This window comes from Phodopus roborovskii, unplaced genomic scaffold (genome assembly GCF_943737965.1).
Source record: "Phodopus roborovskii unplaced genomic scaffold, PHOROB, whole genome shotgun sequence".
Classification (NCBI taxonomy): Eukaryota; Metazoa; Chordata; class Mammalia; order Rodentia; family Cricetidae; genus Phodopus; species Phodopus roborovskii.
Window position 1 is genome coordinate 5,500,208 of NW_026126603.1, and position 15,662 is coordinate 5,515,869.

At 41.5% G+C, this 15,662-nt stretch overlaps 1 protein-coding gene across 4 annotated transcripts in view; it reads left to right on the forward strand.

Annotated features, from left to right (window-relative positions):
* The window catches only part of Gab1 (GRB2 associated binding protein 1), a 106,567-nt gene that overhangs the window by 66,486 nt on the left and 24,419 nt on the right, over positions 1-15,662 (forward strand). For 2 of the 4 annotated variants that reach the window (XM_051205784.1, XM_051205786.1), the window contains exons 2-4: positions 6,005-6,299; positions 13,860-14,085; positions 14,478-14,558. In XM_051205784.1, the coding sequence (XP_051061741.1) occupies positions 6,005-6,299; positions 13,860-14,085; positions 14,478-14,558 (602 nt within the window). The remainder of the gene's footprint in view (positions 1-6,004; positions 6,300-13,859; positions 14,086-14,477; positions 14,559-15,662) is intronic. The other 2 variants (XM_051205783.1, XM_051205785.1) reach the window with 1 other exon arrangement.

Genomic DNA, 15,662 nt, shown 5'->3' on the forward strand with positions numbered 1-15,662 from the left:
GAAGCGGGAGATGGTGGGAGGGAGCCGGAGCTTTTAAAGTGAATGTCTTGATGTGGGTTTTGGAGAAAGTTGATCATCGGGTGAGGGGTAGAGGACTTTGGGAGTAGAACAAACAAGGAAATTGAAGTGTAATGGCATGGAGTAGGGAGCTCAGGAGACACTAGTGTGGAAGACAGGGCTCAAATCCACCCTTTAACAGCCACTTGAACTTGGGTAATGTAGACTTCCGGTTTCTTTCCCTGAGGTCTTTGCATTCAGTTCACTGGCTCTCTGTGATGATTTTTGGTGGGCAGAAAATTATAGATTGTCTTATCAAGACTTTCAAGATCTTAATAATTTGTGAACTGTTGATACAGAAAAAAATAGAAATAAATGAATGGGCTCACTTTTAGTTGGAAAATTATCTCAGAAGCATTTGGGGAAAGTGCTGAGTGTTTGTAGGTCAGCTACCCTGTGCATACCACATATGCACTTCCTCCTCTAAGCAGAGTTCCCCAGTTATTTCTCACCACAGAAGGCTCCAAGAACATGTACATAGCAGAAATGGTGTTTTTCTTTAAAACCGAACCTAAGCACCACTCAGGCTAATTAGGCATGTTCTATAAACCTGTTACTAGCATCAAAGGAGTGGTGTGGGGCTACCCACACAGGTGGGAATTCTTGTCCTTCCTGCTCCATGACAGGACTGCATCTGTACTTTGTTGCTGATGTGTTCATACTGTTTAGTAGCTGAGAAGTGTCTTCAGAATTCGCTAGAGTATGACAGTCTGCCGAATTATTTGCTTAAATGTAGAAAGTGTTTATACAGACAGTTCCTTTCAACTGAACTTCGTAGACGTCCTCTCAAATGTTTAGAGATTGGAAAACAAATAATTGAGTATTTGTGCACCCCTCTCCTCTCCCAAAAGTTCTTGAAAAGGCTAGGCCAATTGTGCCTAGGCCAGTTTCCCTGTAATATATGGTCATATGAGAACATCCATATTCTTATCCTTGCTTCAAAGCAGTGGTTGATAGAAGCTCCCTTTGGGGCAAGGTAGAAGACAAGGCTTCCCCAACCCCCAAGTAATTTGGATGTAGAATACCAAACAGTGACTCAGAAGTGAGAATGGAGGGTTCCAAGCCAACCCAGGGAGAGAAGGGCTGACCTGAGTCCAGGGGTGGGGCATGTACTGAAGAACAATGTGTGTTAGGGTCAAAGGTAGAGAAGGAGACCCAAGAGGACTGCGAGCCTTTGAGGTGTGGCTGGAGACTGGGTTATTATGCCCTGTCAGAGAATTGGGGCTCTCTCCTGTAGCAAGTAGTCACCCAGGAAGCAGGTGGTACATATAGAGCTTCATTAATACACCCATTAACTGGGGTTGTTGTTATATTGTTTACTCAGCCTGAAGGTGGAGTAATTGTTATGTAATTATTCTCAACTAACCTTATGGATAATGTTCCAGTACCTGTACATCATGGAAGTCTAATAGTTAAAATTCTTTTTTCACCAGATTTTTATTTGAAGTTAAACTGAGCATTTGATCATGAAGGTTTCAAGAAAACTTTCTGCTTTGTCTGTTGTTCAAGCAGGGCTGGAAGGCAGCACACAGCTGTCTCTGGGGCTACTGAGACAGAGGGATAAAAATAGGACAAACTTTTAGAATCCCAGATATTTTCAGATAACAAAGACTGACTTATGTGGGCCTGTTTTGTGCTCGGACAAAACAGAGAAGCCTTTGTGCTGTGCTTAGCAAAGGAGCTGATGTCAGATCTCTTGTCAAGCACCGAGCTTTATTCTGAGACTAAATTGTGCTTTGTCCCACAATCCAGAGGACCTTTGTATCTGCCTTGTTAAAGTGTGAGTTTATGTAATTGCTTTTGTTTTTCCCGTTTCATCGGTGCCAGATTCAATGAGAGTGACTCATTTTGTGACTGAGACAAATGTTCACATTTGGACCATGCTACAAATAAATAGTAAGTGGCAGGTGCTTGGCTTGGTTCTGTGTTTCGATGCTGCAGTTTCCTGTCATAGGGGTTCATGTTTGGATGGTGTCTGCTCAGCTCCTGTAGTCACTGGCCCACTGTGACTAGTGCAGTGTCTAAAGCCCTTTTGGATGTTGATGATGGCAAGGACCAAATGTGGGAAGCTAATTAAACAGGATACAGGAAGTGATACTTAAATAAAGTTTCTCAAAGGCACCCAGGAAGACTAACAAACCCATTCTCTTTTCCCACCACACTAGCAGCATTTTGGAGCAGTTATTTTACACATGTTTTTTACATGTATGTCTTTTTCTCATAAAAGAGGTTTGGAAAGCATTGATCTTAATTAATGAGGTCTTTGAGTGCATTTAATATTCTCCCAAACTGTACAACTTTATTTCCTTTGGGAACCGTGAAGATAGCCATGGTAGGAAAGGCCTAGAAGGTTGGGGGGGGGGGTGAGGGGATGAGAGGAGACCATAATATACTTTTGAAAAGAATATGCAAAAGTTTGTCTCTCAAAGACAGAAGATAGATGATAAGATGTAAGGGAAAAAGGCTAGAGACTGCAATTAAAGGATTGTAGACAGGGCTGGGAGATGCTTAGGGGAGAAAGTACTTGCCATGCAAGCATTTGGACCTGAGCTAGATCCCCAGAGCCCATGCAGAAAAGCTGGACATGCTGGGATATGCTTATAAGCCCAGCCTTGGAAAGGTAAATAGGGGCAGATCACGGAGCACACAGGCCAGACAGCCTGGCCTCCTTGGAAGGCTCCAGACGTGTGAGAGATCAGTCTAAAAAAATAAAAATCAAGGTTGCAGTGTTTCTATGTGTGTGTGTGTGCGCGCGCGCGCGCACACACCTAAAAAAGATTAAGGGAACTGTGAAAACCCTGCAGTGGGCTTGTTTGGTGTCGGGCTGATCACCTCCACAGTCCAGCAGCCTCTGAGGTCCTCACTGAGATGCAGTTTAGAAGTTGATACTATACTGCTCAGCCTGAGCCACTGGGGAATGGGTGAATTATGTTCAATGAATTATGTAGTAAGGCATTTCAGAAAGATTTCTTTGCAAGCCATTAAAATTTTAAAAGTCGTTTCTGTAGTTAAAGACAGAACCTCTTCTATCTGGAAAAGTCACTAAGCGGAGAGAAGCTCCTGTGATGGCTTTGCATAAATAATACTGTTTTGTTCCTTTCTACTTCTCTATTGGTGTGCTAGTGGAGGGGGGTCAGAGTCTTGCAGAGTCTTGGGCACGTTTGACTAGGATGGCTGTTGTTTATTTGAATTAAGTGGATTTTTGTAATCCGGTGCAACATTCATGTGTATCTACCTGGTCTACGGAGTGAGTCTTAGAACAGCCAGGATTACACAGAGAAAACATCTTGAACCCTTCCCCAAAACAAGAATCTATGTGGGTCTTTTTCAGTAAGGATATTTTTACATAAATGAATGCCTATCCATGTATCACTGTTACTGTGGGTATTTTGCCAGCATTGTTATATCCTGAAGTGTTTGTTTGCATGGGTGTGAAATTTCTTTTTCACTGTTGGTACACTTCTTGGCACTTACAGGCCCAAGTAGCTTTTTTGTCTTCTTACAAGTATCTGATGCAGTATTTTCAGAATAATCAAGAACTCATTGACTGATTAACTCATAGATTTTTTTCTTATTTAACATAATTGATATAATTTAAAGTAGTTTTAAAAATTTACATAATTGATACAATTTAAAATATTTCTAAGATATTAAACCTAAAGTTATCACCCAGATTAATTCATTTGTGGGTGCAGTATGAAAATTATTAAACCTGCCCCCTCTGTCTCTACCTCAGAACCTTTTGTACTTTCTTAGCGCCCCCACTCAAATGTATTATACTATTTGACTGATGTGGAGGCTAAACGCAAGATATCTACTAGAGAAATGGATATTATACTAGTTATTAATCCTTTCTTTGTGTTTTCAGGATAAAATGAAGCTGTTTTTAAAGAGGTACTGTAATGCCTGTTAGTTTAATTTGCCAGATGTGGGGTTCACAGAGGATAGGGAGCACTTGTCATTTTGCTTTTGGTGATTTTAAACAAGAGGCACTTTCTAATGAACACACACCTATAGCGTTAATGAAGACACAGGAGTACTTGAGTTGGCGAACACACATGTACAGATGTTAGTGAACACAAACTCAAAGCTCACTCTCAGTCTGAGACCATAGGAAACCAAACTTCTTTTGGGCGATGGGTGGACTCTGAAAACAATGGGTATGAGGCTGATTTTATCCCCTCCTTCCTGCAAGGACATGCAGTGTGTGTGGATACAGTTTTCTGAAACTAAAACATTGGTACGCTGTGCAATGAGCAAAAGAGTGGCCACATGTGATGCCTCTAGAACTGCAGAAATACATCTTAGTCCTTGCAGTTCAAAGAGTGCCATCTTTGGGTGACCTTGTCTCCAGGGTTCATTCTGGAGTGTAGATGCCTCTTAGGATATGACTGAGATTTACCACATTTAACTATTTAGCTGTCTATGCCAGAGAACAAAGCTCAAAGAGCAGTGAGGTTTGGTTTGGGATCCAGGGCCAGATTTGTGGGGGGTCAGAGATGACAAATAAGACTGTCAGCCATCTAGTCCTGCTTTATCCAGTGAATATAGCCTTCCCAGAAGACGATGGTAAGAATTATAGCCTCTTCTAAAGATTCTTCTTAGATTTATTTCATTAATTTGTTGAGTGTTTTGTCTGCATGTGTGTATATGCATCATATGTGTCCTGGTGCCCTTGATGACCATAAGAGGGGTTTTTGGAACACTTGGAGCTGGAGTTACAGATGGGTTTGAGCTGCCACATGGATGCTGGGAACTAAACCTGGATTCTCTATAAGAGTAGCCAGTGCTCTTAACTACTAAGTCATCTCTGACTCCTCTAGCCTTCTTCAGGATTGGTACTAAAGATACAGAGGAAGGAAGTATTGAGTGTAGTTTGTGTGTGTGTGTGTGTGTGTGTGTGTGTGTGTGTGTGTGTGTCTGTGTGTGTGTGTGTGTGTCTGTGTGTGTGTGTGTGTTGGGAAGAGAAATACAACAATTCAGGAATACGGGTCTCTGTAGTTTTAGAACAAAGGATGAGGATGCCATTAGAATGGCAGCTCATTACTAGCATCCCAGGGAAGCAGCCAGGAAAACATCCAAGCCTATTTTTCTCTCTTCCATTATCTCACTCCTGAGAAAGCAGAATTCTGTACTTTAAAGAAGCACAATAGATATATTCTCTTGTGTGTAGGGGTGGGACAGTGTTCATGTGTATCATCTCATGGAAGCCCAAAGAGGATATCAGGTGACCCACACTCTCTACCATGGTCCTGTGATGCTCGGTCTCTCACCAGAAAGCCCCAGCCACCCTTTCTGTGTCTGTCCCGTATAGTAGGAGACAGAGACGCAAATACCGCCACGTCCAGCTTTTTATATGGGTATAGGGGACCTGAACTCGGGTCCTCCTGCTTGCATAGCAGACTCTTCCCTACCAAGCCATTCTCCAACCCTTCTTTGACATATTAAGATATGGAAAGCCATTTAAAGTGGTGAAATAACTGGCAATTTACCGTTTTAACTAATTCTGAGTAACCAGTTCAGTATTATTAAGTACGTTCTGTTATTATATGCTTTGACTAGCTTTCTAGAACCTTCTCTCCCCCTTTCTGCACCAGTCTCACAACCACTATTCTCTCTCCCTCCTCCCCTCCCTCCCTTTGTCCCTCTCTCTCTCTCTTTATTTAACTACTGTACTTGCTTCATATAACAAGTTCACCATGTTTGCCCTTTGTGAATGGCTTCCTTCATTTAGCATAATGTCTGACCTGAGTCTTTGACGGATACCATTTTTCCAACATTATTCATTGAAACGATTTTACATTTGGCTTCATTTGCTGTGTCATAGGAGAACTGATAAGATGCTACAACTTTTTCAAACAGTGCCGTTATAAAATTAGCTTAATAAACGTGCATTGCCACAAAATGTCCCTTCCTGATGGCAGGCGGCTGTTGTGCTTGCTTGTAGGCGTGGAAGAGAAGGTGGTTCGTGTTGCGAAGTGGCCGTTTGACCGGAGACCCCGATGTCCTGGAGTATTACAAAAATGACCACGCCAAGAAGCCTATCCGGATTATCGATTTAAATTTATGTCAGCAAGTTGATGCTGGGTTGACATTCAACAAGAAGGAGTTTGAAAACAGCTACATCTTTGACATCAACACCATTGACCGGATTTTCTACTTGGTCGCAGACAGTGAAGAGGACATGAACAAGTGGGTCCGATGCATTTGTGATATCTGCGGCTTCAACCCCACAGAAGAAGGTAGGTCCTAAGGCTCCATATTTTTACTCTTTTAAGATTTATTGCATGTGCATGAATGTTTTACCTGCATTCATGTCTGTGCACCACATTCATGCAGTGCCTGAGGAGGCCAGAAGAGGTCAAGTTATAGATAGTTTTGAGTGTTCGAGGGCTGAGAATTGAACCTGGATCCGTCTCTCCAGACCTAGAGCTTAAGGTTTTGTTATTAGATTGGACGATGCTTTGTTTTTTCTTTCTTCTTCTTTTTTTTTTTTTTTTTTTTTTTTTTTTGGTATAGTTTTAGAAATGTTACAAAATTGTTTGTTGCTTCAGTTATATGTTTTTACAACAGGAGTTTGACGCTTAGAGCAAGCACTGAATCTTCGGCAATTTGGAGAGAAGTTAATTCTCTAGGCTTTGAGGGACATAATTGATATGGGCCAGTGTCGAAATAACTGTCCTCGTGAAGACAGTGATAAGGAACATTTTTACATTTTTGAATTTTATTAATTTGGGGAGGGGCATGCACATGCTACAGTGTGAGCATGGGGGTCAAGGAGTGTGGGGGTCAAAAGACAACTTGTTTGTTTTCTCCCCCACTGTCTGAGTCCTGGAGCTTTAATTCAGGTTGATGCAAGGCTTTTACCTACTTAGCCACCTTACTGAGCTGAGAGCATTTTTAGTTAACTTCTTTATACTACAAAACATAGGTTCCATATGTCATAGGTTGTGACATACATATGGGTCATTATGCTTTGTCCTTATCACTCCCCCTTGACCCTTGAGCCCTCCCTACCTTCACTCCTTGCTCATCCCCTTCCTTTCCATAAGTAGTCCCTCTTGAGCTTTTGTGTCACATATATCCCATCTCCCCAATGGCCCCCTCTTGACCTTTTGACCTCTCCCCCTTCAGGTGTTCCAATTCTACTTTCAGGAAAAGGACATGTTTTAAATGCTGTGTGTCATGTCCTGAGTGGGTTTTTAATATATTTAGTCAACCATTTTCCTTGATTTTTAGATGTCAGAATCCATTTGTTACAAAGTCAGTTTTTCTTTAAAAACTAGCTTGACAAGGGTATTAAGAGATAAAGCCTGAAACTATAGTGACCTTTTTAGTGGTAGAACTCTCAAGTCCTTAGAAATAAGTTAGCAGTGTATTTGGGCTGAGAGAAACTTTGAAGTTGTGCTCTTTGTGTCTTTGTAATCATGTGTGAAGGGTAGAAGACTGGGCTGATAGATAAAATCATTATTCAAATATGGAATGTGTGTTTTGTGAACTGGTTACCAGAATAGCATTGCTAATCACAAGTCCTTCTTATTTGTTCATTCCATCTATTCCTGTGGTTTCAATTTCCCTGATTCTTTCCATAGCTCATGAACTATATCTAAGTAGAATGAAAATTATATTTTAGTTGTTATTATTTCACATTTTTCACAGCTTCCTTCTAGCTGTCTCCCCCCAAATAAACACTGTTAGAAATATCTTGATATACTGTGTTGACATGTAAGCTGAGTTTCTTAAATAATGTATAAAAGATGACTGATTATTGTGTCATATCAATTAGAGAGCCAGAAAGGTCAATGTACTCCATAATTCTCCTTTTCTGAAAATCTGTGTTGAATTCTAACAGTGGAAAAGAGCTTTGTGGTGATGTTTAGCTTCATGTGATAAGAACTGTGCTGTCTATGTTCCCCATTAATTTACCACCATGCATGCGTGTGGCTAAATTTTATTTTTGTTTGTTTATTCATTGGGTTTTTTGTTGTTGTTATTTTGTTTTTGTTTTTTGCCCCAAGACAGTGTTTCTCTGTGTTTCCCTGGCTGTCTTGGAACTCGCTCTGTAGACCATACCGACTTCTGCCTCCCAAGTGCTAGGATTAAAGGCATGTGCCACCACCTGACTTAAATTTTATTTTTTATTGTATGTATTTGGATGTTCTGCCAGCATGTATATATGTACGCCATGTGTGTGCGGTACCAGCAGAAGCCAAGAGAGGGCATCAGATCCCATGGAACTGGAATTGCAGACAGATTTTGGGGGTTGGTTTTTTTGTTTTTATTTTTTAATGTATAGGTATTTTGTCTATGTGTATTATTGTGCACCACATGCATGCCTGGTGCCTGAGGAGGCCAAAAGAGGGTGTTGGGTCCCCTAGGACTAGAGTGACAGACAGTTGTAAGCTGCCATGTGGGTGCTGTATATCAAATCAGGGTCCTCTAGCAGTGATTTTAACCAGTGGGTCATCTCTCTAGTCCCTCTGCCACCAATGCTATGTCTCATTGTTTACAATCATACCTCTTAAAGGATCCCTAAACAGTAATAGGTACTTTTGCCTTGCTTGGGTCTGTCCCTAGGCCCTGTGCTCTCAGCTTCAAAGGCTAGATGTGCAATGTTCTTTGCTCAAACATTGGCTGATACCTTGGGATGCTTTTCTACTGTTGGAGTTTCAAGCCAGATGTGGGAAGAAATAGACTGTGCCCAGACAGCAAAGCCTCCAGGTCCCTGTGAGAATAGCTCATTTTCCCCTGAAAACAAAAGGAAGGGGGAAAAATCTGACCTATGTTCTGATTCCAGGAACCTCTCAAAATATCATTACCATGTTATTTCCGCTGCCCCAGGTGACCACTGCTATTATTGAACACTCAGAATGCTGGCAGGCTGTCCTGTTTTTAAATTCTAGCGCACTAAACTCTGTGGCTCCCATGGAGGCTTTTCTTTAGTGGATTTGAGGATAGAAACCGGTTTCTTTTGTTTTTCTTGGAAATGTGCAGACTGACTCTTTTTTGCTTGGGTGCTCCACGGTGGAAGCTGTTAAATTTGCTAAACAAGCACTGGGAAGTCCTGTCGGGATGCAGGAAGCTCACTGACATCTAGCAAAACCTCTGGGCTAATTTTAGGGCATGAGCTTAGAAAGCTGCCTGAATTGCTTTTCTCAAAGCATCCAGATCATAATAGGTTAGTTTTTAAAAATGCAAGTCTCAGCTTGATATTCTTCCCTTTAGTAAGATAGATACACTGACATTCAGCAAAAATATATACAGACCGAGAATGCAGCTCAGTTAGTAGACTGTTTGCCTAGCATGTACAAAGCTCTGGGTTTGGTCCTCCACACAACATAAACCCAGCATGATGGTACTACATGCCTGTATACTCTAGCGTGTGAGAGGTGGAGGCAAGAGGATCAGAAGTCCAGGGTCATTCTTGGCTACACAGACATAGAAGGCCATTTCTCAGATGGAAAGGAAAGAAGGTGTCTGTGTGTTGGGGGTGGGGTGTTAAGTTTCTCCTTTTCCATAAAGTAGTATTAATAAAGAACTTCCAGCCCAGCGGTGGTGGTGCACAACTTTAATGCCAGCACTCTGGAGGCAGAGGCAGGCGGATCTTTGTGAGTTTGAGGCCAGCCTGGTCTACAGAGTGAGTTCCAGGACAGTCAGGGCTGTTCCACAGAAAATCCCTGTCTCAAAAAATCCAAAAGAAAAAAGAACTTCTGAGTTTCTCTTGTGTCTGGAGCAACAGCTCAGTGGTTAAGAGCACTGGTGGCTCCTCCAGAGGACTACGTTCAGTTCCCAGCTCCCACAACTGTAACCCAGTTCTGGGGATCTGATACCATTTTCTGACTTATGTAGGTACCAGGCAGGCGAGTGGTACACAGATATAACCCAAGCAAACACTGCTAAACATAAACGAATAAGTAAAAATTACTTTAATTTTTTGTTCTTTTTAACTTTTTTTTTTTTTGCTTTTTGAGACAGGACTCAAACTCAGATTCTCCTGTCTCTGCTTCCTGGGTGCTGGAATTTAAGGTGTGTACTACCATACCCAGCTCTTACCATGTGTATGAATGAAATTATTATCTATTATTACTGCCGTATAGGCATAGATCGTCAATGCATTGCTTCAAGCCTTTGTATGTGCACATGTATAAACATAAATGTGCTTGCTATAGCTAAATCAGATTAAGAATTTCAGCATTTACATTCCATCCAGAGGATCATTTTTTCTGGAGCTATCCCCACCTAAAGCAAATTTGGGATACTTTTAACTTACATTAATTCATTGATTTTGCATGTTTTGAAGCCATATAAGCAGTATCCTTGAGTCTATCTTCCCTCCTCCAGCCTTAAGTCCCTAGGAGTCACCATGTTGAATGTGTGGCAGCATTCCGTCCTGGAACTGTGTGGATCTGTTTGGGTGTTGGTAGGTGTACATCTTGATTGTTCTACAAAGGTGTGAACATTCTTATGTATCTTTTTAAAACAAAAGATCCTTTTTTATTATTTGTGTGTGTGTGTGTGTGTGTGTGTGTGTGTGTGTGTGTGTGTGTGCATGAGTTCTGAGTACAGCTGCCAGGGAGGCCAGAAGAGCATTGGATCTCTTGAAGCTAAGGTTCCTGTCAGGTAGTTGGGAACTGCCTAGCGAGTGTACCAGAAACCACACCCAGCTCTCTGTAAGACAGTTATGTGGTGTGTGTCTATTGATAGGCATTAGCTCTTAGTTCTTTTGGACCCATGTCCATGTGTAGAACTGCCATATCATAGGATATTTGCAATTTAGCACTTGTAGAATTCATAGCTCTATGTCTTCAATGTTATTGTATCAACTGCTTTCCTACCAGAAGTATGTGACATATTGTTAGCAACATTTGATAGTGGTCAGTGAGTGGTTCATCCTGGCCTTCAGTGACTGTGTGGTGGCACATTCATGATTTATTTTGTGTTTCCTGGAGAAGTTAAACCAGGAAATGTATTTCTTCTGTTTGAAACTCTTGCTTTCAGTTGTGATTCAGTGTGTGCCCTGTGGTAGGGCCCAGTGATTTTCATGCTATCAGACCTCAGATAAGAATGATGGCATTTGTCAGCATCCCCTAAGGATTAAAAGGCTCTAAGAAGGAATTTGACATGTGTGAGGGACAGAGGCTTATACATGAAACACAGTAAACAAATTGTGAAGGGAGTGGCTCAGGGTCCCACTTGGTTGACTAAGCTATGGAGGCTGCAGTTTGCTTCAGTGGATACTACTGCAGAATTTTTTTTTTGCATCATTTATCAGACTGACCTTTTTAAATTGAAAAAGAAAATTATTGATTGTATGGAGATCATAGGATAACCTGTAGGAGTCATGCCCTTCTGCCATGTGGGTCCTAGGGACATCAAGCTTGGCAGCAAACACTTCTACCTATTGAGCTATCTCACTGGGCCAGTAAAATTTTATTGACATATATTATGTATAATAGTAGGTTTGATATGATATTTCCATACATAGTGTACTTTGATCATATTCACTACCAGATAAGATAACTTTTCTCTCTTATTCTCCCCCATTCTTGTCAATCCCCTATATTTACCTTTTAACACAAAGCATGATGATCATAAATAGTAGACCAATGCATAGGGTGAGGTGGTCATATGAGCCGGTTCATTCCTTGTGAGTTTAATCAAATCATAACCTTCCCCTCTGCACTGAAGGCCTGCTTGCTGGAAGGCCTTGCCTGAGCAGTGCCTATTAGTTTTCTCAGTAAATTTCAATTAGGAGTTTGTTCCAGTGGCTTATTGGGCCTTTAATGGATGCTAATTATACTTTTGGAGCATTCCAAGTTAAGAAATGGAAAATGATATTAAATGTGCATGAAAACTTTGAACAAATGTTTGTTTCTTAGGAAATATTTAGAGAGAATAAATAGTCAGAAATCCAAACAAGGCAGAGAACAGAGTGGTCTAAACCTCAGGGCTTGTAGCCCAGCATAGGCTGAACTCACATATGCCTCCAAGGTCAATCAAGTGTCTTTTGAGATCAGTTGTTTGACTCTATCAGAAATCTTAAATTAGAGACTATTTAGGCACAGTTCAAAATATTTAAGTTGGCATCATTTATTTGTGTGTGGGTGTTTATTTGTGTGTTTGTGTGTGTGTGTGTGTGAGAGAGAGAGAGAGAGAGAGAGAGAGAGAGAAAATGCATGCCACAGAACAGAAGGTCAGAGAACAATATGCATTTCTCTGCACCTTGTAGCTCAGGTCATTAGGTTAAATGACTTGCATTCAGTCAGAGTTGATGTAACATTCACCCCTTTAACACTTTTTAGCATGTTTTGCGTATTTTACTTTTTAACTCCTGACTCCCAGCTTTCTCTTTTTTGTTTATTCACATCTGAGTATTTGCCTTTTCCTTGACTATAGATGGCCTTGTGTGTCTAACCAGAATAACTGACCATAGTCTGTCAGAATTATGCTTTGTCATGTCAGAAACTAGAGAGCTTTTTATTTTGTTTTGTTGGTTTTTTGAGACAGGGTTTCTCTGTGTAGCCTTGGTTGTCCTGGAACTCACTCTGTATATAGTCCAGGCTGTCCTCGAACTCACAGAGCTCTGCCTGCCTGTGTCTCCCAAGTGCTGGGATTAAAGGTGTGTGCCACCAAGTCCAGTTAGGGTTTTATTTCTAGTTGTACAATGTATTTTCTAGTTATATCCTTCTATACATTTTTGTTTGTTTGTTTTTTTGAGACAGGTTTTCTCTGTGGCTTTGGAGCCTGTCCTGGAACTAGCTCTTGTAGACCAAGCTGATCTTGAACTCACAGAGCTCGGCCTGCCTCTGCCTCCCAAGTGCTGGGATTAAAGGCATGCACCACCACCGCCCGGCTTCTTCTGCACAATTTTTATTTATCATTTTGGAACATGGTTAAGGAATTTCAAAATTGCTTCTTTGCTCCCTGTCTTTTTCTGAAAATACTGCAAACTGACTAGTGTGGGTGTGAGCACAGGGCAGAATTTCTGATGCTGAAGATTAAGAGTTTGTCTTCACTAGCCTCTGAATTAGACAGATTGTCCCCAGGCCTAGTGAGAAGTAGAAAGGAAAGAATGAATAACAACCTGGGTATAGCTTGGATAGCAGACCCAGGAGCACCCAGCAGCATTGTGGCCATCAAGGCTGTCAATGTATCTCTTTGCAAGGTTGGCTTGATCTAGGAAACACTTCCTCATCATGGTTGGGTGGGGATGAGTGGGGTCTAAAAATAAACAAACCAAAAAAAAAAAAAAAAAACCCTGTCTCTTGGGGCTGCAGAGATGGCTCAGAGGTTAAGAGTACTGGCTGTAGTTGCAAAAGATCCAGGTTCCATTCCCAGCTCCTACATGGTAGCTCATGGCCATCTGTAACTCCAGTTCCAGGGTACCCAATGCCCTCTTCCAACCTCCTAAGGAAGCTGTGACTTCCTTAGGGCTCTGGGCTAATGGGATGTTTCTCCTTCAGATGTCTTTGACAAGAATTAATCGCTGTGTAAATGTTGCTATTTAGATAATATGTGTTGCTTTGTTTGTTCTGAGGTGCCATCTTGTTGTTTTGCCCAGATTGGCCTTGAACTCCTGAGTTCGAGCAATTTTCCCCATCACCCTTCAGAACAGCTAACATTGCTCATGTGCACCACTGCCTATGGCCTTGGGTAGTATTTGTTTTAACTAACACTGCTGTCCTTTATTCTGGTTTTGTGCATTGAAGCAGTTTGTCTCCAATCCAAACTTTCCAAGCAGCTTAGTGTAACAACAACAAAATCTTAAACTGTGATGAATTGAAAATTCAATTTTATTGCAGATCCTGTGAAGCCCCTTGGCAACTCCTCACAAGCACCTGTTGATTCACCTTTCGCTATGAATACAGCACCAGCCTCCACCCAGCTGGAGGCCTCTTCAGTCACACTACCTCCTTCTTACCAGCTCATCAGCCTCCCGCCACACCCAGACACTCTAGGCCTCCAGGATGACCCACAAGACTACCTCTTGCTGATCAACTGTCAAAGCAAGAAGCCCGAACCCACCAGGTACATGATAAATGCCATCATATATGTGTGGGTGAGAATGAGTGTGAGTGGGTGCATGCATGTACACATATGTGCACATGTATGTGTGTGTATACATTTAAAAGCCTTTAGGTTTTTTAAACATTGAAACTTACATGGAACCATCTCAATACAAACACTGCAGGTGTGTATTATAGGTTTATAACACTCCTTTGTCAATGATTTCTGTTATCTGGGAGGTCTTTTGTTGATAAAACAATTTCTGCCATTATGACCATCACAGTTAAACCTACAAGGCTCTTTGGAAAAGAGTCAAAGTCTTTGTTACAGACTCATGGGTGTTACTTGCTTAACAGATATCACTGACTTGTAAATGGTGACCTTGCTCCATTTCTTATGTGATTATAAACCAGCCAAGGGTCATCTTTTGTTTCTGAAGAAGGCGAGGAGTACCTACTGCTAGAAGATTTTGAAAGCAAAACGATCCCATTGCAGTGAGTGTGCTGTAGTTTTGGATCTGTGTGAGAAACTAATAATACAGGTAAAATCCCAATATGGCAAATCCTGAGACTAGGCGGACTGGGGGGCAATGACACTTCATGAAATCAGACAGACTGCTTTCAAACCTCTTCCTCAGCCATGAAGCAGTGCTGAGCTCCAAGCCTTGATTTTACAGGTTTTTAAATAGAAATCTGTGGAGTGTATGACTGGCCCAGAAGGTCCAAAAGGCCTTTCCCAGTTGCTTGGTACAGGGCTATCACCCCTCCACACACACACCCCTGTCCTATACTAAGCCCAAAGATATTTTAAGTCGATCTTCTTTGGCTTTTGGTATTGAGAAGCTGGAAGGTGTAAAGTGGAAGAGGAGATCGGAGAACAGCTATTTCACTATTTGAAGAAGCAAGAGGAAAATGAAGATAAGTAAACAGGCCGGTGTCTGCCGCTGACAGCCTGTGACCATCAGTGATGCCAATGCCAACTAGTGTACTTGTTCACAGTACAAAAGTGGCAGTGTGCATACTACACATACAGGGTGTTTATAAAACAAGGTGTTGAGGAATTTAAGCTTTATTGTTTTTATAACAAAAAAAGTTTCTCGGTGTTAAAAAAAAAAGTGATTGTGAGAATAAGATTACAGAGAATGCTTGCTCAAAAAATATGTAGAACCTTCTGGGCTTAGTGGTGGACACCTTTAATCCCAGCATTCAGGAGGCAGAGGCAGATGGATCTCTGAGTTCAAGGCCAGCCTGGTCTACAGAATGAGATCCAGGACAACAAGGACTACACAGAGAAACCCTGTCTTGAAAAACAGCCAAAACAAATAAAAAAAGGTAGAACTTAAAATCCCCAGAAATGGTTTCTGTGAACCATTCCCTGGAATAGTGGAAGGAGTTGGGAACATTCCACAGATGGGTTGGCCTGTTTGTTATAATGGAATTTTACCTGTAAGAGCAAGAAAATTGTCCACACTAGTTAATATGTGAAATTCTAACTGGACTGTGCTTGTTTGCTGTGAATGTGGAAGACTACACACTTGTGAACTTAGCCCTGTGCAACTAACTGAGACTTTACTTGCTGGAGACTCACTATAACTTTCT